Source organism: Urocampus carinirostris, chromosome 11 (genome assembly GCF_059441175.1).
Source record: "Urocampus carinirostris isolate Australia breed hairy pipefish chromosome 11, RoL_Ucar_1.0, whole genome shotgun sequence".
NCBI lineage: Eukaryota > Metazoa > Chordata > Actinopteri > Syngnathiformes > Syngnathidae > Urocampus > Urocampus carinirostris.
Genome location: NC_142359.1, coordinates 11901098 through 11921358, shown reverse-complemented (window position 1 = coordinate 11921358; position 20261 = coordinate 11901098). Strand labels below are relative to the sequence as shown.

The window sequence follows — 20261 nt, the reverse complement described above, 5'->3', positions numbered from 1 at the left end:
CGACGAGCCTATGTAAATGTGTCTGAAGGTGAAATCCAATCGAACAGACACTCCGACATCTATTCAACGCGTGAACAATCCGCATTTGGTACAGTGGTGAAGTGGGACACGGGGAACAAATAGACGCAGAGGTCTGCAGGGGAAGCTGAGGAGGAGGATGATGTCATTGTTTCGGGACAAAGTTTTATAATGCTTCTGGGTGCTACTCAATCACCCAACTCATCATGTCATAGTTCATTGAAAGCACAATGTCATCAGGATGAAGCCTCAGGTGACGTTGCCAGAGTATATATATAAACAAATCCATATCGGTTTTCAGGTTACTGCTGCAGTCTATCCGAATTAACTCAATCAATGCCAGATATTTCTCTAAAATGGGAAGAGCCGGTGCCTGCCAATTTTTGCCATTCTGACTCAATGTTTTTTTTGTGAAAGGATGCATTCCAAGCAGGACTTTCACATATACCTCCATTATTCAAAGAATGATTTTCCATAAACACAAGCAGGAACACTGAACTTATGCATAAACAATGCATGAACTTTGCAAAAATTTTGCAGTGACGTGATCACATGATATTGGTCACCAGGGCGATCGCATTTTGCCGACGTGCACAAAACATCATCCCTCTCTGCCCTAACGATAACGGGACTGCGTCATTTTTTTTTAGAAAGGAAAAAAAAGCTTTGTTGAAGTGTCTTTCCGTTACCGCACTGCTTCACAACGCATACTCTGGGGCTGCCTAAACACTCTCGATCCCTTGATAGCGCACACAAAACTATGACGTGGGGGCTTCCTTGATATGTGGACAAAAATCTGATCGAAGTCAGTCCTGCCATATAAAGGTGTTTTTTCATTCTGAAATCATTTCCAGAGGCTTGATACTTACTGATGACAACCCTTTATAATAATAAAAAAAAAACATATTTTTATGTTTTAGCAATCAGGGCCAATTCTTCTGAAAATATATTTATACGTTATGGCTCTAAATGGGTTAAGATGAATTGTTCCTCTCGCACTCCTTGTCATCAACGTATATTATGTAGTTGCAGTTGAAAGTTTAAATGCTTTGACTGATTAATTGACCGATAATAGCTGTTCACTGAAATTGGTGAAAATCGACGTAATTTTGTTAAAGGAAACGAAATAAATCCAAAAAAAGCAAAAGTTTCTCGTATTTCTTTTAATAGAAACTAATTCAAAAAGTGGATTTATGATTACTTTTTACAATTAGTTAGTCTCGATTCAAGTTTTGACTTAAAATATTTCCCGCTACAAGTAAGAAGTACAGTACTAGCACAGTTTCCATCAATAGCTAACACCCTGGTCTCTTGTTGCTTAATGAATTTAGGGCTGCAACAAACAACTATTATGATTGATCGATGGATTGGATACATCTTCTTTTTTCAATCCCAGAATTTCAAACCAAAATAGTTGTCGAAATTACAACCTCCAAAAAAAGGTAGAAAGATGATCATCAATTCCCGAAAAAAAGCTCACCCACATGTGGGGGAGGGCCAAGATTAAGGTTATTTTGGAACATGATGTAAATTACAAAAAGTATCATCTTAAAATTTAAACATCAACAAAATCTTAAAATCCAAACATCAACTAAATGTTTAGATTAAACACACATACACAAATTCAATCTTCAATCATTAAGAAAAAATGCAATTTATTTGCAAATCTTTACTGTTGGGAAAATGAGATTCTCACAATTTAGCAAATTTCAAATCCAAAAAAGAGCTCTTATGCTTGATTTTCCACTGTGCCTATCTGCTTTTATCTTAGTGTAAACAGAGCTGTTCAGCGCGTTAGAATTGGGGGCCATGAAAGGTACTGGACAGTGACGTTATGCTCAAGTTTTTTTTGTTTCTCATTGTCAGTGTGGCATGAAAATGGTGAAAGTAAGAAAATGCATGCTTCAAGTAGAATCTAAACACCAACCCAAAACTGTCATGATTACGGATGTGAATCACCTGTCCCCGCTCCTTTGGCGCCAACTGCCTCGGACTCTGATTGGCTCCCTGAACCTATTCAAACCCACTCCTATCCGTCCCCTTTTGACGGTCCGTCTGTGAATCTCTGTTTTTTACACGGCAAGCCCTTTTTTGACCCTGACTCACGCCTGTCCCGTTTTTTTGCTCCTGTTTGTCTCCCGCTACGATCCGTTTTGATCTCCGCCACGTCTGCTCTTCCGTCCCGAATTACGATCCGTTTTTTTTTATTCCGACCACGTCTGCTCTCCCGTCCTGGCGTACGACTCACTTCCGACCCCGACTACGTTTATGCTTTCCTGTCCTGGCTACTGAACCGTTTTTCCGTTCCCGACACCGCCATCGCTCGCCACGGAAGATCCACTTCCGCGTTCAGAGCGACCTGCTTTCCGCGTCCAGCAATCTCCAGATCGTGAGCATAACCTGTTGTCTTTCTTCAATAAAATTTGTGGTAACGTTTCGCGAGTGGGTCCCGTTTCCGTTCTGGTCCTGACAAAAACCCCAAGAAAGATGAAAAAAGGAGAGTTTTTCAATTGTGTCTAAGAAATGCACGTACTTGCACGCGCATCACGAATGAGCTGACTGGGGCTGCAATGATGACACAAGCCAGGGGACGGCGACAAAGAGTTCCAAACTCTGTACAGTTCTTTTAAAGGCACACAATTTCTGTTAAGCCAACAAAATCAACCACACCACACATTTTCTCAAACTTTGCTAGCAAAACTCCTCGCCTTCGTGTTGCTATATGGAGATTCAATAATGTGATGTAGAGTCGGTAGCGGGGGGCCGGTGACCTACTGTGCGCACATACTCAAAACACAAAGGTAACTCCTGGGCTGCGTTTGTATAGAATTTGGAGTGGGGGGCTTAGTTTCGCTCAAATACCAAGTCTTTTGTTTGGTGCATTGTCCGCTAGCTCGCTCATTTTACCTCGCAGCCCTCCCCTTTACAAGTAGTCAGCGACCTCTCTCTCTCTCAGTCTTTTGTCAGCGACTCCATTTTTATCCTCCAATCTCCTTTTCTTTCACTATCTTCACTCCTCTATTTTCCTTTTTTTACTGTTAACAAACAAGACGATCACTCTAGACCTGCAAGAGAGAGTTTTAACATCATGATGTCATTCGTGGCTCTCCTCCCCAGTCTTTCGGGCTCGTCTCTGAAGAGTGCTTGCTACATTACACGCAAAACCTCTGTCGAGCGCTACACAATCACCTATCCCTGTGTAATGGTTGATTAAAAGGTGACGCGATCACATGATATTGGTCACCACGGCGATCGCATTCCTGCAGATGGGCACAAAACGTCATCCCTCTCTGCCCCAACGATGACGGGACTGCGTCATCTTTTGTTTAGAAAGAAAAAAGCTTTGTTGAAGCAACTGTCCGTCACGACACTGCTTCACTATGCATACTCTGGGGCTGCCTACGCACTCAATCGCTTGATAAAGCACACACAACTATGAAGTGGGGGCTTCCTTGATATGCGGACAAAAATCTGATCAAACTTACTCCTGCCATCTAAAGGTGATTTTTCATTCTGAAATCATTGCCAGAGGCTTGATACTTACTGATGGAGTCGCAAAGCACAACGTCATCAGGATGAAACATCATCTTAGGCGACATGAAACCGAACATGAAAAGACATATATCCACAATAAAGCATGTGTACTTTGCATAAATCAAACATACAACATAACACAAACTAACGCTAAACAAACATTCTCCATGTTTACAGAATCTTTGAGTACATTAAACATATAAAACTAACACAAATTAACACCAAACAAACGTTTTCGGGAGAGGAAGACAGAAAAAGAACTGGGCCAACAACATCAATGAATGAACTGGTGCCAACTTTGCCACAACCCAAGAACAAACCAGGAATCGTCAACAGTGAAAAAGACTGTCCAGAGTTGTGTCCTCAATAGATTTGTGAACCCTTTAACCGTGATACATGAACTAAGCCATATTGGTTCTCAGGTTAGTCTTATACTCACCAACACTACTGTTTTATGCATTAGACTACTGCTTTTCTCCCCTTAACACATACCGGCTGGAAGAAGTTGCAAGCTTTAGGTGCTTGGGTTGTGATGTGGCTGCAGTTGGTGGAATGGAGTGCGAGGAATGGCACTGAGTGAATCAAGGAAGCAAGGTTTTGGGTGCTCTGAGGAGAGTGATGAGTGATGAGTAGGGATGTTAAGAGGGGACTGTATATGAGTGTGATTGTGCTGACTGTGTTGTATGGTGCAGAGACTTGGAGCCTGAATGCAGATTTGAGAAGGAAATTAAATGTTTTTGAGATGAAGTGTTTAAGGAGTATGTTAGGAGAGACAAGATTGGAAAGATTAAGAAATGAAATTGTGAGAGACAGAACTGGAGTAGCAGTGGAACTGAGCAAGCGTGTGGATAAGAGAGTACTCGGTTGGGTTGGACACATGGAGAGGATGGATGAGGAGCGAATGTTGAAGAGGATCTACAGAGCAGAAGTAAATGGGAGGAGAACAAGAGGAAGGCCGTGATTGGCGTGGATGGATGGTGTTATGAGTGCACTGCAGGAAAAAGGTCTAAATGTAGTGAAAGCTAGAGCTCTTGTTGGTGATAGGAATGAGTGGAGAGGTGTTGTGAAAGGATAGTGGGATTGTGGACGCGTTCTTAAGGATGGGCTGGGCACCCGTATGATGTGGCAGGGGTAAACCAGTGAAAGCTGTCGGGCCCTGCTGTTGAACAAAAGAGTGTGTTGTGTCACCCTGACCCGAGTGACATGGCCCGCTTTCTTGTGTCCCGTTTCATCTAGAGGGACGAAAAAATGACCAACTTGGGTGCCAGGGTGCTTAACTTGTTTGGGTTGGCCATGGTCCAAAAATGTTTGTGTGTGTTTTTTGCTATTTCTTCCCCTTTTTTTGTTTTCTTTGTTATTGTATGTGTCTTGCTGTTGGTCACCCCTCTTGAGGGATATGACCAAGGTACACAGAATAGATGGTCCTGCAAGAAGGACGGTAAGTTTTAACATCATGATGTCATTCGCGGCTTTCCTCCCCGTTCTTTCGTTCTCGTCTCTCAAGAGCGCTCTCTTACTTGCAAAACCTCTGTAGCCGCTGTGGTTACCATGACGACAGCCTATAAGGACCACTGACACAATGATAGAAAGTGTGGCCATGGCAACTCCAGGATCACTGGAGGATAATATGATAATTTGGCCACGGCGCAACTGACACATTACGGTCGCATGAATATGCCACGGCTCAGGAAAAGACGGCCTGACAAAGAAGATTTTGCGGTAACCAAGGGCAACCTTGAGCCACACCGGACACGCTTGAACAGGGCTGACGTACACAGAGAAAGCATTGCTTGGAGTCCCGCGGCCGCAGTCGATGTCTTCCCGAATTGACGGTGCTACACGATTGATTTTGCGCAGCGACCCGTCCCTAAAGTCGCTTTAGAGCAGGGAGCATGAAAATGGCACCCACAATGAAAGACAATATGATAAAGAGCATAAAAATAAGCTGGTCTAGATGAGAATAGCACAGGTGTGCAACGATGAATCAATGAATACCTTTGTCAACTATCGTCGCTAGAATGGTTTTTCGAACAGAGTGAGGTATCTTACATCATTATAATCTCTGCTGGGAGTCGCTCATGCGCAAAAGCCTCTTTGTCAAGAGAGGTAACGTACAGAAATGATGGCGTCAACACTAAAACCTATAAAGCCAGGGAGCAATTTAGCCTGGATACGGCGAATACAAATATGTTTGCAAATCAGACCTTGCGTATCATGGCAGTACCTCTGTGATGCACAAACATTTAAAGGGAAAGGACGTCAGACAGTTGAACAAAATGGAGGCTGACTCGCCTCAGTAATACTTAAGTAACATTTAATACGGTTGTTATGACGTCTATTGTATATTTTTACGCATACAGACGCTCCCCTACTTATGACCATTCCACTTACGATAAACTGTAGATACGAAAAAAAAAAATCAGGATGTCGAAAAACATCCGGACATTACTTTAAGTGAGATTTTGTATTGTGTTTACCTTTTTCCGAGTACAGGACATTGTTGTAGTGCTTCTTTCTGCCGCTACCGGCGTGTGGTGCTGTAAGAGGTTACCCGGCATCCACCCCGGAAGAAAAAAATCCGTTCCCTCTTCCTAGTATGTTTGTAAACATTCTATACTGTATCTCCAGCGGGCTAAGAACTTTGACATTTCTATTGTTTAATATCTCGTGCATCCAAGCACTATGGTTGGTGTGAAATGTAAAGAAGAAGCCAGCCATTTCTTTTGAAACAAAAGTGGAATAAGAAAGCTTGATGCGGTTGAGAAAATGGTCGGAACACTTTTTTTCGGCCAGTTTTTACCACGGAGGAGCATCTCTTGGAGCGCATCTTCCAAAAGTAAGTTAAACTAAACGTTATTTATCTTTATAGAGCATATTATTTTATGAAATGTTTATTTTTATTACAAAACAATACAGGTTACTTATACAAGCCTTAAACATACTAGTATAAACCTTAAACATACAAAATATAACACTGAAGCAACTTACAAACAAATTCAACTTACAAACGATCATAAGGAACCTCTCGTTCATAAGTAGGGCAGCGTCTGTAGATTTCTTTATAAAAGAGAGTTTGAGCATTAGGCCAGACTGTGACTGACAAATCTATTATATTAAAAATTAAATACATCCAGTCCGAAGAACAAACATAAATTCTGAAAACGTAAAAAATAACAAACGTAAGTTGTTAAGAACGTTTGATTCTAAACTGTTGAGAATCCTTAAATTCTCTTGTTACAGACTTTGCTGTTGACCACTGAATGTACTTCACAAAATGCACATGATATTTGTTTTATTTAATGTTCTACTACTGCTAATGAGCTTGTTCTTAATTAGCAGGGATAAAAATGTTAAATTGATTTTAAAGTATCATTTATTTGCCTGTCCCAAAAAAAATGGACCAAAGTTTATTTATGGATATTTGTCTTTCATGAACGAGCACTGTTCCTTACTGATTTTAGATGTGGATTTTTTCTTGTGTTTATTATCATTTGCCACATAATTAAATCAGATTAGTGCTAAATTTAAGAAATCATTTACAATTGTCTCTTTATTTGAGTAATCGTTTTAATGGTCTGTGACTAGTTGACTATTGAAATAGCAGTTTGTTGCAATTCTAGAACAGCAGTTGGGATTGCTATTGCTAATGCTGATGCAAGTGTATCAAACTCATTTAGGTCACCAACCAAATAGTAGCAATGATGTCCATTGGTAGGTCGCTAGAAAAATTGTAAATTGCGTTTATACAGCATTTGCGCAACATTCACTAGGACAATGATTGTGTACTGTACAAAATACAGAACATTAACATAAAAACATTCGTTAATGCTAAACTAAATGCTAGCTGGAGCTGGTTAGAGCTGGAGTAGGCTGCCGTCAAATGGCTAACTTTAGCGGCTAACGGAAGAAGCTAATAAAAAGGTCAGTGAAAGCTTAGGGCAGCAAACCAGTGATGTTCGCTTGCATGAACAGCTGCAGAAGGCGGGGAACACTGAAATACTTATAGATATGTAAGTCAAGAAAACTTTATGAACATGGTGGAGCTAGTAATAACAATAGCAGCTACCGGTAAGGCATAGGCCGCAGGCCAAGTGGCTATGGTGAGTGGCTAGTCAGAGTAACAAGCGAAAAATCAGTGGCTTTAATAGAGGATCCAGCCACGATAACGTGAAGGACATAGGAGTAGAATATAAGTGGCAGTTAAAGCAGTATTAAAATACCCTGTCTTTCAAAACCCTGTAATATAGTTTGTAGACCTATAAGTCTTATAAAATGATGTAATGGTTTTATTAAGTATTTTTACACCACTACGGGTGGCTATATAATAAAGACTGGGGCTTGAAGTGCCCTTTTTTTACATTGCTTTTTACTGTGTGTAGCTGTTAGGTCAATTTTTATACTTGTATATGTTTAAATGGATATTATTTCTGGGAATTGGTCTCTTCAACCATAAATGAGTATCTTTTTATTCCACTATAAAGTACGTTTTATTTTTTTGTTTTTCAAAGGTTCGAATTGCGTTTTGCGATGTGGTGAGTTAGCTAGATGCATAAACAGTATAGTAAAGTATTTTAATGTGCTACGGGCATTGTAATACCGCGAGACGGTCTTATGAAGATTTAAATACCTTTTGGCTCATTAAAGGGCCAGTCCTAACCCACAGCCCTTAAGTTTGGCACGTGACATAGACAGACAGACATCCATTATTCTATTATTTGCACCGCTTATCCTCAGTAGGGTTACAGGGATGCACTACTCTCCGGTCTCCCAAAGTCCAAAATCAAGAGCCTTCAGCTGGTACAAAATGCTGCAGCGAGGCTTTTAACCAAGACAAGAAAGTTTGATCACATTACCCCAATTTTAGCTAGCCTGCATTGGCTCCCTGTTAGCTTAAGATGTGATTTTAAGGTTCTGTTGGTAGTATACAAAATCATGCATGGACTTGCTCCCTCATATCTTTCAGATTTAATTTCCCCCTATGTTCCAGTCCGGAGCATTTGCTTTAAAAATGCTGGTCTACTAGTGATCCCAAGAGCCAAGAAGAGAACCGCAGGTTTGAGAGCGTTCTCCATCCGGGCCCCGGTGCCGTGGAATGCTCTTCCCGCTGAGATTCGATCTGTAACCTCAGTGGAACTGTTCTTCTTCACTTCTACTCTATAGCATGTGAATAACCTATATTTTATGTAGATAATGTGCGTATTATTTGCCCTCATGTAGGTTTTAGATGAGGGGATGTTGTCATAATAGTCTGTAGTTTGCAATAGTCTTTGATCTGTGCAGCCCTTTGAGACTCTTTGTGATTATAGGCTATACAAATAAACATGACTTGACTTGACTTGGAGCCCAAGGTAGGAGGAAACCGGAGTGCCCCGAAGAAACCCACGCAAGCACGGATAGAACATGCAAACTGCGCACAGGAGGATTCGATCCGCTGTGCCGCCCGACAGACCGTCATACTTTCCTGTATTTCATACACTGTCGATAAAAGACGCACCCCATTGACAATAAAAATAGTCTGTTCCAGGAAGTGAGTTGCTACACTACATCAATGTTTTTCCATGTTCATGTTTAAGAAAACTGTTCAATGTGTTTAAAAATCAGACAGTATATTGGCAATACTCTGCTTTGTAAAGAGGTTAGCGACTGCATGTCAGTGCAGACATCGCTGATTGACGCGACATGGAGTACAGCGCCACTATTTTGCAAGTGACATCCCGTCGATAAATGATCTCTCCCAAGGTCCGCTTTAATTGAATCTAGCGCAATCTAATTTCATTGGTATGTACTGTCGCTTGTTGCAATGTCATCCGTCATGGGGCAGCCAATAAAAGCCCGGGGCCTCGACCTCCCCCAACCTTTGGAGTGGAACGCTACCATTCGTATGGATGGTCATGCCAACATCGGCCTCCTTCAAGGTGAGAGCCTCTTTGCTGATGGAAGCGGGCTCAAAGTCAACGCTCGCGCATTCGTCTGCTCGAGGCACACTTGGAATTAAATTGGTAAACACAAAACTTTACTTATTGCTCTCCAGAGAACGAGACCATGGGACAATAATTAAGATTAGGAATCTGTAACAGTGGCCTGAAGAAAATGGTTATGTGCCTGGTGATAAATCCTGTAAAGTGAAACTCTGGTAGCGGTAAGACCTTAAAACCGAGCCCGGCCCGTAATTCGGGACGGCCGGGCCTAAAATGTCAATCATTACTTCAGGTTCGGGCCGGGCTTCTCTCACTGCCTTTTTTATCCCACCCATCATTGTTCTTTGTTACTTTTTTTTCTTAATGACACACTGTTATTGTGTTTAATGGTCCAATTGCCAAGCCAACAAAATGACAGCCAGCCTCAAATGTTCGCACCAAATCCGGAAAATCTTCGGTAAATGTAACCTCAGGCAGACATAGAAACATAGAAGTCAAAAAGCCCAACCTCCTCTCGTGTCCTCACAAATAAAATGTAAAATTGGTGCTTGATTCAGGCTCGGTCCCTCAAATCAAGTTAACTGGTCGGACTCGGGCTAGGTCGGGCTTTAATACCCGAGGGCCCGGGTCGGGTCTGGGATAACTAATGATGTAGGGAGACCATTTCTAGTTCACGTTAGGAAAAAGTCCCCCAGGAGATCCTGAAGAGCTTTAGAAATTAGTCAGGTTGTATCAAATACTGGATTTGATTCCTTAGACCCCATTTGGTTTCGGTAACAGTTTTTTACTCTTATTTATCATACTCTTATGTCATAATTAGTGTTGGGTCTTATGCGTTTCTCAGTAATGAGTACTGTGGGGCACAGTTCTGAGGTCGTGCAGAGTTTGCATATTCTCCCCAAGCCTGTGTGGGTTTCCCCTGGGCACTCCGGTTTCCTCCCACATTCCAAAAACATGCATGTCAGGTTAATTGACCAGTCCAAATTGTCCCTAGGTGTGAATGGGCGAGTGAATGGTTGTCCGTCTCTGTGTGCCCTGCGACTGGCTAGGAACCAGTTCAGGGTGTCCCCTGCCCACCACCTGAAGATAGCCGAGATGGGCTCCAGCACCCCGCGACCCTACTGAGGATAAGTGGTGCAGATAATGGATGGATGATTTATTATAACATCTTCTGATTTCTGAATACTCTTGCATTATCTCATGTTGGCACATACAACCATGAGCAGTCAACAACTTCACCTAAATGGCGGGCATGTTAGATTCACCTTCAAAGTACAACTGATTCCAGTTGTGGCATCAAAGTCTCAAGAACACAGTATGAGGGCATTAAATTCCTCCTCATGGAGATATTCTCACTTCCGTATCTAAGCCAATATATAAAATAAAATGCCGAAGTCTGGAGGTCAGCTTCTATGCACATACTGAATTTGGTTGTGTGTCACCAGTAGTAAATGGCAGGCAGCATGTAGGAAGGGTGGAGGGGCTTATACAGGAAAAACAATCCAACAGGAAATTAAAAGGGCATATGTGAGCACAGAATTTACAGTAATGTTGTAACCGCCATAGCACCGCTTTCCATACCTTGTTTCCCAATAAAATGTTTTCTTTTGTTTTGGCAATCTTGGGATCTGATTTGCTATTGCAACTATCAGGCATGACAATAGGTCAGATCTCAAAAAGGTGAGAAGGATGTGGAGGAAATATCGTGTTTATTTGTTTACAACGCACACCACCACTTTTGGATTAAAAATTGGTATAAAACGTAACTTTTTCAGCTCAAACTAAGCATTGCAAGTGACAAAGGGTGTTGAATATATGCGGCCGTGGTTTAAATCTTTTATTGAAAACTATGAACACAAAACCAACATAAAATTTAAGATATGCTTATTTCAGGTCCTTCAATGTCAGACTAATCATTAGATACACCCAAGAGTTGTTGCCCTCTTCGTGCTTCATTGCGTTTATTTACATCTTTTAGGAAGACTTTGTTTCCTCCATTCTCTAACATTTGTTTTTGGTACTGTGAATAAAAATAGTTGCATAATTGAATGCCTTTAACATATGAATAAATACAGCACGCCTGCGCAGACTACACTTTTATCGTCGCCGCCGACTTTAATCAGGCATGCTTAAGGACTGTACTTAACTGTAAATTCATTCAATACGTGGACTGAGCAATTAGGGAAAAACACTGGACCGTGTGTACAGTAAGATCAAACATGTAGTTAGATCCGGCCATCTCTGTCTGTCCCTCACCCCCTCATATACACCCCCCCCCCCCCCCCCCCCCCCCCTCTGGAGGAGAACAAAGCCTATGCAACAAGGACAGTACAAACATCTTCTTCGTTCCTTTATCTCTTTGTTTTCCTTATCCTCGCTGTAAAATATGGACCTGGAGTGCCACGTCCAATTTCGTTGTCACAATATATCCCATGTTGTAACTATGACAATAAATGTATATTCTATTCTATTCTACACTGATTTTAATTCAAATGGACCTCAAACGCCCGATTCCCTCTAGGAAATCTCACAATACCATCTTTTTTTCTCCAGATCTATACAATTCACGCAGGGCACTGTTTTTGGCTTCAAAACGGTGACTTTCTCCTAAACTTGAAAGATTTTCATGCCTGAACTATCAATCAGCTACATGTGCTATTCACTTTCAGTGCTCAGACGCCAGCGCGGTTGATTCTGAAGGCCCTTGGGCAGATTTTACACAGGCTGATGACACAGGCTAGCTAAACTCTGACCTAAAACTACTGGAGGGAGTGGACCCAAATGGATAAAAAACATCATGAAAATGACAAAACCAGGAGAATGATTATAAACATGTATCAAGGTTCACAGATACTTTAGAGCAGGGGTCAGGAACCTTTTTGAGCCATAAAAGCAAAAAATGTTTTAAAAAGAAATTGAGAGAGCCACATCATATATTTTCAGACAAAATTGAATAAACTGCCAAACACACTCTCTAGACAAAAGCTAATTCTTCAGCACATTTTATTTCACTGTGTGTCATTTGATGATTTAATCAAATGTATGAAATAATAATAATGCCAAATCCTGTGTCCCAAATCAATGTAAATATGCCATTTACAATTTTTCTTCCACCTTCATTTAAGAGTGTTGAGGCAACTTTTTTCAATGAAATTTGTCCTTGATAACGTTTTCAAAACAATGTGCATGCAAAGTTTTTTTGTAAAAATGTCAAAAATTACTGCAAACGATAAGCATATCGTCATATTCACTTTAGGTGTAGACTGCACTGAGCAAAACAGAGAGAAGGAAGTGGGATCCGCCCACCTGTACTGCTCACCCAATCAAAGTCGTTTGCCAGCGTTTTCATTTATCAGTTTAAATGGTTTCTTATCAAACTTCTGCATTAAGTTGCTTTGGCTTTATATGGACCAAAATCGGGATGAAATCACTTGACTTTGGAACTCCACAGAGAGATGTGCAATAGTTACATTCTATTTCGGAGCCATACGTAATCATGAAAAGAGCCATATATGGCTCCCGAGCCATAGGTTCCCTACCCCTGCTTTAGAGGCACCAGTTCCAGTGATGTGTAACAATTATGATAATAATTTCTGGTTATGTTAGGCCAGCAGAGGCCCACCACTACTACATTTGGAACGACAGAGAGAAGATTACCATAATCCTTATTTTGATGTACTCATGAAAAGAGCCATTCCTACCTCGCGAGCCTTATGTTCTCACTCCTGTCCTATCAGAACAATTTGATCAATTGTAAAGATTTGTTTTCCCCCCCCACTGTGCCCAGTAGCCAGCGGCACATAGAAATCCCTCACGAGGTCAACCACCTTCATCTGGCGTACGATCTCCTCCACGAAACAGACTCGACTTGCAAACTACGCAAGGAGCACATGAATCACGAAGTCATAGTGGAGGTAAGCAGGACCTCCAGGGCAGGATTAGGTCGGCGAAGGCCGTATCTGACTAGAGAAGAATAAAGCATGTGCACGCCATCGTTTTAATGACCGTCGAAGACGAGCGAGAGCGCTAGCTCGTTATTAGTTGCACAATCATCGACCCTCTTTTGCCCCCGCGGGCTGTTGTGACACACAAGCGTCGGACTGATTTGGGTGGACGGCTGACCCTAATGTTATGGTCAAGGGAGGCTGGATGGAGCAAAGCCCGCCCTCTCTCCAGCCTTCCAAGCCGGCCGTTCCCCGGCCAGAAGCAGAAAGCGAGAGCGCTGAAATGAAGTGACGTCATTATAGTGTCAACCGCATTCCTGTGGAAGGAGGGGTTTAGAGGAGGAGGGGGCACGAGGGACAAGGGGGATAGCAAATTGAGGTTTCAGGGACATTTAAAGCTAATCCCAAATTCTCATTCAGTATATTCCAATTATTTTCAGAGCTAGCGTGTCTTGTCTTTGTCTACTTTAACTGTGACGTCATCAGAGCAACACCAGAACCCTAGCATTCCGATGACAACATTGTTCGATATGTTAATTAGTTGGGTGTTTTAAGCAAAGTTTTGGTAGTTTTTGTAGATAATACCATGGCGTTGTGTTAAAGGTGGATGCAGTAATAGTAGGTCAAAGGGCGACCAGCTAAAATGGGGCTAACTGGGGAAAAACACACAGAGAGCCGCCAAAGGGGGGCTAACTGGGACCAAGAAGCGATAGGCTGCCGCAGCCTCGGCGGAAAAACGGGGACCAAAAAACTAGGCTAACTTTGAGGCAATAACGAAAAGCAGCGATCAACGCAACCCTGGGAGGGAATAAACAAACAGAGGAACATGGCAAAACCGGTGCTAACGTCATACTAGCCGGTCAAAAAACTACTAGCCAGGCTAACTGGGAACCAACAAAGAATAGCAGCGACGGCTACGGAAATAAACGCAAAGCGGGCCGGGGATAACCCAAGGGACACAGAAAACCAGTGCTAACCACAGGCTAGCCAGCCAAACGACACACAACAAGCACCAACCGGGAGCAAACAAAACAGGAAGGCTCTCAGCAGCCCCGCAAGAGAGTTAGCCGGACAAAATGAATACCAACCGCGACCTGCGCAGAAAAAAACACAAGTAAAAGTCAGCTTTATTGCCAATTCTGCAGCATAATCAGAGAATTGAGATTGCGTTTCTCTCAGCCCTCACTGTCTAGAAAATAAATGAAAAAAAACACTATGCTAGACACACATGTAGACAGTATGACACATCAGTCATAGAGTGCAAATGGTACCTTGTAAACAAAAAGTTCTGAGTTGTGCAAAAGTACATGATTGAGCAATGAGCAAGGTTGGCTTATTTTGGTACTGAAGTGTTAAAGTGACATACAAACTAAAAGCTGCAATCACCTACCTCCAAGCAAAACTAAACAGTATGCAATCGCTGTTCAATACATTCTATTCCGGAGCTGGCCTCGCGTGTTGTGGTAATGGGATTTGCCATTTTGAAAAGTGTTGTTTTACTTCAATGACAACATAGCTCTACAGCAAACAAGCCAGATGGGTCCACTTTGGGACTAAATTTCTCAAGTCCCTCTCGTGGAATATTTTGCAACATATCTGCACTGTTGTGAGAAGGAGCACGGCACGTTCTGTGCCTAATTGAAGGAAAATGTCTGTTGTTTGGAAATACCTTTAACCTTTTCACTTTAGCCCATTCGCTCTCGTCGCACAAGCGTTCTCTCGTCACGTGCTCGCAGATTCAATTCCTATGCTTCATCTTTGGACTCCTCATCCACCCCTCCCCATCTCAAACCCCCCTCCCCTGCTTCCCCCCTGTTCTTCTCCTCTTTCCCCTCTCCACCGACCAGAGGAATGCAAGAAACACATCTGGAACGTATTAGCCCGCCAAAGAGAGGAAGGGGTCTATGGAAAGAAAAGTGGGGGCGTATGGGGAAAGAGAGAAACCAAAGTGGGGGCAGGGGTGGAACAATTGAGAATGGGGGAATGTTACAAGTAACTCGTGCAACGTTGGAGATCACTGCGTTGGAAAAGCAGCAATCGCAACATGTTCTAAGTGAATGGGCAGCTTCACTGGGAGGGCAGTTGAGCACGAGTAATGGTCCTTTTTTCTTTACATCCCCCCCTCTTCCTCCTTCGCCCCCCTTCCCCATGCCAGTGACACACACAACTCACTTCTCTTTGCTCTTTCGCCCTCTCTCAATGGAGACCCCTAGTAAAAACGTCAAACACCTCCCTGTACAACCGCTAGCAAACCGGCTTCACCGATTCACAAGAATCGACGCCTTAGCGAAACGGGGTCTTTGCTACAGTGTGTGCGTGGTGGGGGGAAAAGGCCGGTAGGTTCAGTCAGATGTGATTAAGTGCACCTCTCTTGCTTAAGGGGACTCTGCATAAAGAAACCTTTCGAGGGGTTATGTGTTGTTTTCCTTGCCTTCGTTCTTTATATCACTATCGCCTACAGCCTTTCAAGACGTTATTGTGGTCCCGGGTTCTTGTGTTGATCAGCTAACTTTACTCAGGTCTCTAAGTTTCTGTTACATCGTGAGTGTACGCAAAAAGCCAAACATGGGCTTTGCATCAGTCGTGACGAAGCGATGTGTTTGAAAACTGTCGGTCCAACAACCCATTCTTCTCCTTTACTGTCAATATTTCACACAAGCTTTTTTTTTGGGTTGTTTTGCCTATGGCTTATCTGAATCTAGGTTTAACCCACAAGTGGAATATTACACGATAGTGTGTTTTTAGGGGCTTTTATATACGAATCCTAAAGTCCTTTACCAAACAAAGAACCTTTAACTACTAAGACCAGAGCTCTGGTTTGATGTACATTCATATTCATGCGTGTGTACGCCAGGTCTTAAGAAGTCACAAAAGCAAAGTCATTGCTATAGTTGATTTTATAAAAAAAAAAAAGAAAAGCCACAAATGATTGTCGCCCTGATCTCTGAAGAGCAGAAGGATGCTTTACACCGACAACAACGCCGACCAGATGATGAAGGTGCTGTATCTGAGTCAGACCAGAAGGTTCCTCCTGCCACTGGTATCCATTGAAACTGGAACGGTCTGTTTCATGTGGGGGAGCAACCTCCTACCCAAAAAGCCAGCCTGGGGAGGGATGGGCACCGCTAGACAGTACTTGTCCAAGACACACCACATGAAGTGGTGCCCTGACCACCCAGGTGTTTAAGTGTTCTGTGAATATGAATATCTAAAAAAAACTTGTTCAATCTAATCACATCCCTCCCAGAAAAAAAGAAAGGTTGAAAAGACTAAGAATACGCTTTGGTTCCGTCCAAAATACGTCTTTATTTGGTTGAAAACTGAAAGTTCAGGATGTGGAAAACACATTAAGCAAAAATAAAAAAACTATTCTTTGAGTAAATTTGGTCCACAGCAAAGGACGACTCAATGGTAGACGTCCATTTTGGTCTAAAATGGACCAGACCTGCTTTAGCCCAAAATCCACTGTCACAAAGACATTGTCTGCGACCCACTGTTTGGTTTTAGGTCTTCTTGTTTTCCGGTACCTAGGTTTTTCTCTTTTTTTCCAGGAAAACAATCTGGGTACCCTGTCTCAGTCATCTGGAAGCAGATTTCCTTCTTAGTAAAAATAAATGAATATATACGCCACCTTTTCCTACTCCTTCCCTTTGTCTATCCGAGCGCCCTCGCTAAACCTTCATCAGAACTACACGCTTTTGAGGCTTTATCAGCGTTTCAGCGCTCCCTCACACCAATGCCGAGGGTCCAACCACCTCCGGGTCCTAAAAAGTGTTCAGCCCAAGTGGCGCTCGCCCTGATTGATTATGCAGGAAGGCATTAACGCTTCCTCACCTTGTACGTCGTTTCAAGGCCGGCGACGCCGAATCAATCACGGCCGTGCCTGCATCATGACAACCTGGAAAACAACCGCCACTCGTGCCTCTTTCCACACGTGCCACTGAACCGGGCCCCACCAAAAACCGCTTACTTCGAGGCAAGACAAAGGTTCGACCGGCTATCGCGGTCTAGCAAACGTGTGTGCTTGGAGGGTGATAACGGATGACACGCTTGTAGACAATGTGTGATTGTCGTACGGATTTAGGAACAGGGAGAAAAAACTGATATGAGAACAAAGAGAGACGCGTGGGACAGTATTGAAAAGGATTGTGGATTCAGTGGCATAGGCGGTTGCTGCACCTAACCCACCCCTACACAATTCAGGTGGCAGACACAGTGACATCATCCCTTACTAGAACACCCCCCCATAACCCCCTACCAACCCGTCTTTTTCCTATATTAAGAGACAATGCCACACTCTTTGGCACCTTCATCAAACAGGTTGCATTTACATACTCATCCTCAATGCAGCCTTTGTCTCCTAGCAACTGTGACTATTAAATACCTGCTCTCAGCACAGGTACTGAAAAAATATGCAAAATGACTCGTTCGATGGATTCCCAGTGGATGCTGAGTGTCGGCAGCAGGGATGGGAATACGGAGGTGTACGCAGGTGAGGGCGAAGGAGAAGAGAGGGTAGTTACACACTGATCAATCACACTCATTCCTGTCACGTTCACTGTCAGTCTAAAGCAGAGATGGACACTCTGGGTCTTCAAGCGCCGCATGTCCTTCATGATTTTGGAGGTTTTCCTTCATCAAATCAGGTGGTACAATCTAAAGCGAGCTGGAGATTCGAATCACCTGTATCGGAGCAGAGAAACCTCCAAAATCCTGCAGGAAACGCGGCCCTTGAGGACTGGTCTAGAGAATGGCTTTGCATCATACGGATCTGCAAAGGTCGTCCATCCGAGGTGAGGACATTGACATGCATGAGTTAAAAAGCAGAGATACAAATGAGAATACGAAAAGCGTGTCCCTTTCTTCGATGCCCACCCACCCCTCTCGCCCCAAACCCACGTCACACTGAATACCAACGGAGCCTCATCCATGCGTTCACATTTGTCCCGTTTACCCCCAAAAAACGCATCCTTACCAGTTTGTGAAGTCAGCAGCGGAGTGAGGAGCAGCAGCAGCCTCTGCATGGTTCAGACCAGCAGTAATCATAAGTCCAATATTGGCCCGAAACTCCGTGAGGACGGCATCAAAAAGGAAACGCTGCAAAGGACATTTAGAGAAAGAAAATGGAGACAAGGGGGGGGAACAGCAATCGCCTGTCCTTCTTGTGTGGCCGATCGCACTCTGCTTTTAGAGAAATCCACTACTTTTTTTCCCCTCTTCTCTTTTCCCCTCCGCTCTTAACTGCCCCTTCACTCTTCTTCCCTCTGTGGCGGCAGTTCGCTCTCTGCTGCCCACGGAATGACGTCAAGCAACAGAAATGATGTATCGACTTCCGGTTGTAGTCTTCAAAATAAATACTGTACAGGAAATCAGAAACGCAGATGTTAATTGCCTTTATTGTCATTGCAGGAAAACATGATATCCCACGATGTAAGACACAGGTGTCAAACAGGCGGCCCGCGGGCCAGATCAGGCCCGCTAAGGGATTGAATCCGGTCCGCGAGACAACACTCAGAGAAGCGCAAGAGAAAAACAAGCTGCAGGTTGAAATATGCCAAAGCCAGGTGCCTCTCACAAAGACACTGTACTTGTATTTCTTTCTCTCTCTCTCTCTCTCTCTCTCTCTCTCTCTCTCTCTCTCTCTCTCTCTCTCTCTCTTTCTCTCTCTCTCTCTCTCTCTCTCTCTCTCTCTCTCTCTCTCTCTTTCGTTTCCACCCCTTTTCTCCCACTCTGTCTGTGTCTCTTTCACTCTCTGTGTCTCTCTTTTTTCTTCCTTTGTTGCTCTTTGTCTCTTTCTTCTTTTGTTCTCTTTTCTCTTTCTCTCTTTATACCCTTCATACTTTCTTTTCTCTTTTCTCTCCTTCTGTCTTTCTATTTCTCTTTGGATTTCTTTCTTCCTTTGTTGCGCTTTGTCTCTTTCTTCCTTTTCTCTCTTTTCTCTTTCTCTCTTTATACCTTTCATGCTTTCTTTTCTCTTTTCTCTCCTTCTGTCTTTCTATTTCCCTTTGGATTTCTTTCTTCCTTTGTTGCTCTTTGTCTCTTTCTTCCCTTTCTCTCTTTTCTCTTTCTCTCTTTATACCTTTCATGCTTTCTTTTCTCTTTGCTCTCCTTCTGTCTTTCTATTTCTCTTTGGATTTCTTTCTTCCTTTGTTGCTCTTTGTCTCTTTCTTCCTTTTCTCTCTTTTCTCTTTCTCTCTTTATACCCTTCATGCTTTCTTTTCTCTTTTCTCTCCTTCGGTCTTTCTAATTCTCTTTGGATTTCTTTCTTCCTTTGTTGCTCTTTGTTTCTTTCTTCCTTTTCTCTCTTTTCTCTTTCTCTCTTTATACCCTTCATGCTTTCCTTTCTCTTTTCTTTCCATCTGTCTTTCTATTTCTCTTTGGATTTATTTCTTCCTTTGTTGCTCTTTGTCTCTTTCTTCCTTTTCTCTCTTTTCTCTTTCTCTCTTTATACCCTTCATGCTTTCTTTTCTCTTTTCTCTCCTTCTGTTTTTCTATTTCTCTTTGGATTTCTTTCTTCCTCTCCCTTTCTTTTCCCCCTCGCTCACGACTTTTTATCTTTTGTTTCTCGCGCGCTCTCCCTCTCTCTCTCAGGGATGTTTCCAGGGGTGGCCTAAGTGGGTCACTGACCCACATGAAATTTGACCATGAAAAAATGGTGGATGCCCACAAGTGGATGCTAACGATTTGATGCTAACGACTACATGCTGACGAGTTGATACTAACGAGTAGATGCTAACAGCTACATGCTAACGGGTCATGCTAACAGTTAGAGACTTTAAAGAGAATAGTAAGGCAAAATACTGTCAGGATAAATTGGCCAAAATATTTACAACCTAGTGCTTAGAGA

At 42.8% G+C, this 20261-nt stretch overlaps 1 protein-coding gene across 2 annotated transcripts in view; it reads right to left on the bottom strand.

Annotated features, from left to right (window-relative positions):
- kirrel1a (kirre like nephrin family adhesion molecule 1a) overlaps positions 1-18721 on the bottom strand; it is a 61250-nt gene extending 42529 nt beyond the window's left edge. For both annotated transcript variants that reach the window (XM_088347695.1, XM_088347696.1), the window contains exon 1: positions 18390-18721. In XM_088347695.1, coding sequence (XP_088203821.1) covers positions 18390-18438 — 49 coding nt within the window. In that variant the 5' untranslated portion in view covers positions 18439-18721. The remainder of the gene's footprint in view (positions 1-18389) is intronic.
- Positions 18722-20261: the final 1540 nt, after the last annotated feature.